Source organism: Diceros bicornis, chromosome 6, assembly GCF_020826845.1.
Source record: "Diceros bicornis minor isolate mBicDic1 chromosome 6, mDicBic1.mat.cur, whole genome shotgun sequence".
NCBI lineage: Eukaryota > Metazoa > Chordata > Mammalia > Perissodactyla > Rhinocerotidae > Diceros > Diceros bicornis.
In genome coordinates this window covers 11,551,884-11,559,279 of record NC_080745.1, presented here as the reverse complement: position 1 = coordinate 11,559,279, position 7,396 = coordinate 11,551,884, and the positions used below count along the sequence as shown (strand labels likewise).

At 54.2% G+C, this 7,396-nt stretch overlaps 1 protein-coding gene across 1 annotated transcript; it reads left to right on the top strand.

Moving 5' to 3' along the window:
- Positions 1–601: 601 nt before the first annotated feature.
- On the top strand, positions 602–4,518 carry GDF2 (growth differentiation factor 2). Its single transcript, XM_058542643.1, has 2 exons — positions 602–947; positions 3,572–4,518. Exons 1-2 carry the CDS (start codon positions 602–604, stop codon positions 4,516–4,518), a joined length of 1,293 nt encoding a protein of 430 aa, XP_058398626.1.
- Positions 4,519–7,396: the final 2,878 nt, after the last annotated feature.

Sequence of the window (7,396 nt, the reverse complement as noted above, 5' to 3'; positions counted from 1 at the left end):
CAGAGCGCTTGAGCCACACAGGCAGGCTCCAACCCCACAAAGACCAGGCCTCTTACTAACACTGTTGGGGTCCTCACCCCATCTGCCACCCCCACGGAGGTTTGCCAGGGGCTTCTGGGAGTTTTGTGTCATTATTTCTATATTTGGAGGACTTGCTGCTCTTGTTTGTTTCCTGGATTCTTCGTTTTGTGGTCCAGGAGATGGAGCATGTGTCACCCTGTCTCGAGATTCTTCTGAACAGAGCTGGCAAGGAAATAAGGAAGGATCCTAATTAGGGAGCAATAACCCCACGGCGAAACTCGGATTTTTTGCAGCAGGCCATGTCCTTCCCACAAGCCCTGAGTGTTTGTCAGATGTTTACAGAGCCTTCATTAAGGGAGAGCTCCCCTAGATAAGAGGTCAGAGCGCGGCATCGAGGGCCAGATAAGCACAAGTGGAGGACACTCCGGGACTGCCTTTGAGCGCCTGTGAACTGGCCGGGGGGCTCTGTGCAGAGCGGGGGGCAGGACGATGCGGGCCCGCTCCTCCCCCGCTCCTCCCCGCTTCCGCTAACACACTCGGCGCCCGCAGACCCCTGTCCAGGGCGAGAGCGGGTCCCAAGATGTGCTGCGGGGCGCTGTGGGTGGCCCTGCCCGTGCTCGCCCTGCTGGCCTGCTCCGTGCAGGGGAAGCCGCTGGAGAGCCGGGGGCGGGCGCCGGCTGCGGGAGATGCCCGCCGCTTGCTAGGGGGGCCGGGAGGTGAGCAGGAAGGGGGCACCTTCGACCTGAGGATGTTCCTGGAGAACATGAAGGTGGATTTCCTGCGCAGCCTCAACCTGAGCGGGGTCCCCTCCCAGGACAAAACCCGCGCGGATCCGCCGCAGTACATGATCGACCTGTACAACAGATACACCTCCGACAAGTCGTCCACGCCCGCCTCCAACATCGTGCGCAGCTTCAGCGTGGAAGGTAGAGCCGGCTCCACCAGGGCACCCCACGGGGGGGAGGGATGCCGTGGTCAACAGCTATGCTGCCCAATAAGGTGGCCACTGGACGCATGAGGCTCTTGAAGTTTCCATTTAAATTAATTAAATGAAATATAATTAATAACTTGGTTCTTTAGTGTCACCAGCTTGGACTCAGGTGCTCAGCAGTCCTGTGTGGCAGATGGCCGCCCTATAGGGCAGTGCAGATCGTAGAACGTTTCAGTCATCCCAGAGAGGTCTACTGGACAGCTCTGCTCTAGAAGATTCTCCCTCCCTGGGCCCAGTGCCACTTTTAACACAGTGTGTGCGGTGGGAATGCCAGCTCCCTTTCTTCTGTCCCTTCCCTTCCTCCCCCTTCCCTACTGTCCCCTTCCTACCTAGAAACAGACAACGTATTCAGCCTCCGACCATCTGGTATATTTTTAAGCTTTGAAAGAATGTCTATTTCTTTCTCATTGAAAGGTGTCTAAAATTCAGATAAATTCCTCTGAGAGAGAAACATTGGAAAACAACTTAATGATTTTCTAAATATAAAATGATTTTCCTGATTTAGGAGGACTAAAAGATAACAGACGTCGACTTAGGGCTTCTGTCCACTGATTCACACGACACAGGGGAAATGATGTTGTGAGCAGGGAGGCCGAGGCCTGCAGATGCCCAGGTCGCTTGCCCAGGTCATGTGTTGGTTGCCGGCTGGGTGCTGACCCAGGCCCACCTGTCTGCACAGCTCAGGCTTCTCTGGCTGCTGCGGTCTCCCTCGAAACAGCCAGCGCACAGGGCCTCTCCCCTCCTGGGCTGGAGCCCTGCAGACTCCTAGCAGGTCTTTCTCAGGGCCATGGCAGACGAGACCCACCCGGCCCGCAGAGCACATGCCCAGACTAAAAGACACCGTGGTCATGATGCACGCCCAGCCCTGTTGGAGTTTCTGATTGCCCAAAAGAGGGAGAAAAATCTGGATTTTATGGGAACTTGCCTGATTCTTAAAACCTTGGCTTAATTTTTTAAACAATGCAGTCTGCAGGTCACCTAGATGCTGCCAGCATCTCACCAGGCCCATAGGGCAGGTCTGTAACCTCTGCTTTAGGGGAAGGCTGGGCTTCTTTGGCTGAACCTAATCACCAAATCCTATAGCCTGGGAGTCCAGCGTTTGGAGCCTTCTCTATGCACCCTCCCCCACCCCCACCCCCGCCTTGTCCATGCCCCAGAAACAAGTACTCTGAGCCCATCCTGGCTCTGCCTGTGGCCAGTGCTCCTGGAGGCCAATTATGCTTCCCTTCCAGATGGTCCGGGTGCAGCTCAGGGAGGGGGGCAGTTGTTTTCTGGATGTCTGATGTGGCCCCACGGCCATTTTCAAGGCACCCCTGCACTGCTTATAGACCCTTCTCACTATTCACGTATGCCATGGCAGCTCAACAGGCTCTGCAGGAATCAGAATGGCGCATCCATGCTGTGTGTAAGGCCATGTGCTATGTGGGGGTGGCGTGCACAGGTTGGGAGGAGGGTCTGGGGAGGACACAGAAATATTGGTTGAGCATCTGCTGTGAGCCAGAGACAGTGCTGGGTAAATTGCATGTGTCATCCTGTCGAAGCCTCACATCAACGCGGGGAGGCAGGTAGGATGAGCCCCGTTCTGCAGATGAGGAAACTGAGGCAGACAGAGACTCAGGATTTCTCCAAGGTCACAAGCCTAGGAAGGGGCAGAGTCAGGACTGGCATCAGTCTGTCACGCACCACCGGCTTTCACAACGGCACACGTCTCCCCTCACGTTGGCGTACAGTCGGTGCTCAAAAAAACGCAACTTCTCTTCCCTGTTTGTGACCGAGCCATGGTGTAATAGAGACGTGCTAATGGCCATGTGTCAGCCAGGAGAGCTGGGAAACCGAGACAATCACGTGGCTAAAAGGCAAGCCTTGTTTTTGCCTAACGTGACAAGGTAGTTGAGGCTAATATATTTTTTCCCTCAAACATTAAAAAATCATCCACTTTCGATTTGCTTGGAAGTTACAATTCTGAATGATTTCTACACTATTTAGAGGCTGAGATTTTTAATATTGTCTTCACGTTGGAATTTTACCATCCCCTGCCAGGATCTCTCCTTTAAAATCATACCCTCAGGACCTGCACTCTGAGGCTGACAGTGTGCTTTGCTGTTTTGTTTATTTGGCTCTTCTTTTTTTTTTTTTAAGTGAGGATCTTTATAGGATGTGTGCATTTTGGCAGTTAAACACCCTAAATCTCAGCCTGCACATCTGTAAAAGTGGAATAATAATTAGATCTTCCCAGGGTCACTATGAAGAGTAAAGTGAAATATAGTATGCAAAGCTCCTGGTACGATTCTGGGCATACAGTAGATGCTCAATAAAGAGTTGGACCTGTCAACTCCAAGGCAAGGCATCTTCTGCCTCTGTTTGTCTTTGGAAGACCCTAACTGTGCCTTTTAAAATACTCTTCTCCATTAAGGGCTTAATAGAGCCCTTATGTAACCAAACAGAGATTTGCTAGAGACAGAGTGTCCTCCAGGATGCCCTTCCCTCCAAGCCAGGAGTCTCAGCTTTGGTGTCATGAAAACAGCAGCAGATGACCATCACCATGTGTTTGCATTTCAGATGCTGTCTCTTTAATGGCCACAGAAGACTTCTCCTTCCAGAAACACATCTTGCTCTTTAACATCTCCATTCCCAGGCACGAGCAGATCACCAGGGCCGAGCTCCGGCTCTACGTCTCCTGTCAGAGTCGCGTGGACGACTCTCATGAGCTGAGGGGAAACATGGTCATTTATGACGTTCTGGATGGAGCAGACGCCTGGGATGCCTCCACAGGAACCAAGACCTTCCTGGTGTCCCAGGACGTTCGGGACGAGGGCTGGGAGACCTTTGAAGTCTCCAGTGCCGTGAAGCGGTGGGTCAGGGCTGACTCCACCAAGAGCAAAAATAAACTGGAAGTGACCGTGGAGAGTCACAGGAAGGGCTGTGACAAGCTGGATATCAGTGTCCCCCCGGGCTCCAAAAACCTGCCCTTCTTTGTCGTCTTCTCCAATGACCGCAGCAACGGTACCAAGGAGACCAGGCTGGAGCTCAGGGAGATGATCGGCCATGAGCAGGACAGTGTGCTCAGGAAGTTGTCCAAGGACGGCCTGGTGGAGGCCGAGGAGAACAAGGACGAGGAGGAAGATGTGGAAGGCTACCTGGCCGCGAGGTCGTCTTTAGCCAGACGGAAGAGGAGTGCAGGGGCCAGCAACCACTGTCAGAAGACCTCCCTGCGGGTGAACTTCGAGGACATCGGCTGGGACAGCTGGATCATTGCGCCCAAGGAGTATGATGCCTATGAATGTAAAGGCGGCTGCTTCTTCCCCCTGGCTGACGACGTGACCCCGACGAAACACGCCATTGTGCAGACCCTGGTGCATCTCAAGTTCCCCATGAAGGTGGGCAAGGCCTGCTGCGTGCCCACCAAACTGAGCCCCATCTCCATCCTCTACAAGGATGATATGGGGGTCCCCACCCTCAAGTACCACTACGAAGGGATGAGCGTGGCAGAGTGTGGGTGCAGGTAGTGCTGGCCCACGGGTGGGGGAAGCGGGGTGGAGGGGGGTCCTAATGAGAGGCCCTGCGTCCCCCTGGGCATGACAGGGACTAAGTCCATCTGCACGCCAGCCTAGAGAAGGAAAGCGAGCCGCCACGTCCTCGAGGTCAAGGCCTGCTCTCCCTCTCACAGCCCATCGCAAGCACACCCCACTGGGTTTAACTGCAGGGGAAGGTGATGGCAAGGGGCAGCGGGCTTTGGGGAGAAGAGGAGAGCCTAGGAGTGTTGTTGGGGTGGAAAGGGAGATGATGAAAAGGGGACAAGAGAAAAAATCCAGAGTCAGCAGAAGACTGAGCAGAAATGAGCCAGAGGAGTATAGACAGACAGGTGGTGACTCACAGAGATTTATGGAAATTAAAAGAGGCGAGAAGGACGAGGCTTTTTCCAGTAACCTCAGGGAGTGCAGGAAAGGAATAGGCCACATGCTCTACACCCATCATTTCACGGATCCCCACAACCCAGTGAGATGGGCATTATGACCCCCAATTTACTCATGCCGAAACCAAAACTCAGGCAGGTCAGTAGCACCAGTCAATACAGCCAACGGGTCTCCACAGATCTGCCAATCACCAACGCCCAGGACATTCCCCAGGGCCCCGTCGCGGTTTAGCAGGTCACCTTGTAGCTAAAGAACAATTGATTAGACATTGGGAGGCAAGGAGTGTGGGGCTGAGACCCAGCCAGCACCCACCAGTATGACTGGGTGCCTTCACATCCAGGGCATGTTCTGACTGCTGGGTGCCTGTGTTGATTCAGTGGCCAAATGTTTTTTAAGGTCACCGCTGAGTCAGGGAAAAACTACGCCCCAAATGACCGTGGGATGGAGAGAGTGCAGGACAGAAGCCCTCAGGCTGCAGCGCCCTGTGGCCGCGGTACTTTGACCTGCAGGCACAGTGCTTGTATGGCGAGCGGGTCACACAGGGCCCCTCGCTGCCCAGGGACTCAGACTCAGATATCTGGGGAGGGGCGGCACACGTCGCCCTGAGGGGTAGGCAGCCTGCAGCCCGCATCTCCGCAGTTACTCTGCGTAACAAGCCCACCAGCACAACACACCGTGGGCTTCCCTCCCACCAGGACTGCCCGGGAGCAGGGGCCTGGATTTGAATTTGTTGGAATAAATGTGCTCTTGCTTTGATATTGGCAACGTCCCTGTTTTTACTCCTTGGTGACGTGTACTCGAGTGATGATATCCAGCCTTGCTGGGCGAGGGCTCTCAGCCACTGAAGGACTCAGGTCCTTGTTGGGCGCAGCAGGCTCTGCCTGCCTTGCTGGTCCCTTGAGTACTGTGCATCCCAGCCCCTGTCCTGGGCTTGGGCTGCGTGACTGGACTCAGCCCCCACTTACCCCAAGAAAGGACGGAGTTTCCGTTTCCTCTGCATTTCATCCTCCCTCCTGACTCTCAAGGTCACACATGGAACGGGGTAGAGTAAGGAAGAGTCTCAAAGTGGTGAAAGTTCCACTCCAAGGCCTTCTGATCACTGGCCTTGGTCCCTCCTATAGGCCTCCTATAGGAGGCCTAGAGACATCTGGTCCCTTCCCACTGGTTGAAGCTCCCAGTATATTAAAAAAAATGGTTTATGTTGAATGTTTACATGGATCCAATGAATAGCTTTAACACAAAAATACAATAAAACATCATTGTTCAATTACTGGAGTTATAGAAAATACTAAGTCCTGGTACAATGATGTTGCTCAATCATAAAGATGAGTGACGAACATCTTTCAGTTCTGGTGGTGTATCTCTGTGCCTGCATCAAAGTCTCCCTTGGAAATAAAAAGTCAAATGTCTAATATATGGCCTTTCCTGAGTGTGAGACCTGGGCCTGATGGCCCTCCAGCCCCACACACCTCCCACCCCTCCCTACAGGCCCTTCTTGCCCTGAGGGAGGGGTATGGAAATGAGGAACACGGAGACAGAGCTGCCACAGGGGTGAGTGGGCACGTGTGGGCAATGTCTCTGCATGTCCGTGTAAGGGTGCGTGTGTGGGTCTGCAGGCGTGGGCATGAGTCTGGGTGAGTGAGGATGTCTGCAAGTGGCCAGCGACAGGTAGCCCCATGCCTTCCTTGACCTCCCCACATGTCAGGGGAGGGAGGCTCAGCTCTAGCTAAGAGTCACGTCATTTCCGGCGGGCATCCTGGGGCCTACACAACTCTCCCAGCATCTGCTCCCGCCACGCCCTTGCTCAGACGCCCAGCTCCAGCCAAACACCCTCAAGGCCACTCCCTGTTCTCAACCCTCTGGTGACTGCCCTGGCGACCCCACTCCCAGCTCCACGGCCCAAGTCCACCTTCCGGGGCCAAGCTCTAGTGTCACTCCCTCTGGCCCCTCTCCTGACGCTCCACTTCTGATCTTCCTGGCCCTGAGGAGCACTACACTGCCTTATCCCACAGTTGTCATGGGCCTGGTGTAGGGACCTGCTGACCTCTTGTCTTGAGCGGCCTGTGGCCCTGAGTCCTCTGGGGACAAGGCCCATGAGCCTCTGGCCTCGGTCACTCTTGGAGGGCTGACTTGGCCTTTGGCTCAGGACTAACTGATTTGGACGGATGTGCTGGGACAGAACATGCAAAGAGTGTCCCAAGAAATGGTCTCTGTCTTCCATTTCACTGGGTTATTCCTTCCACCAGATTCCGCAAAGCTTGCTCACCTCCAGCCCGAGAAGGAAACGCAACTGCAACAGCACCATCCTCTGGACACCGTTCTGCGGCCAGTTAGCCCTCTGCCAAAGGACCGCCGCTTTTAATGCTGCATTTTTAATGTTTCCTAAAGCGTTTTCATTTGTGTCATATCAGGGCGGTGACATTATGTCATCACAGGTCTGAAGAAGCTGAAACCCAGCGCAGTGGTGAGT

Excerpts from the sequence above, each read along its gene's own strand:
- GDF2 (XM_058542643.1), top strand. The coding sequence starts at position 602 with ATGTGCTGCGGGGCGCTGTGGGTGGCCCTGCCCGTGCTCGCCCTGCTG. Across the intron at positions 948-3,571 it reads GCGCAGCTTCAGCGTGGAAG|ATGCTGTCTCTTTAATGGCC; the intron begins GTAGAGCCGGCT and ends TTTGCATTTCAG.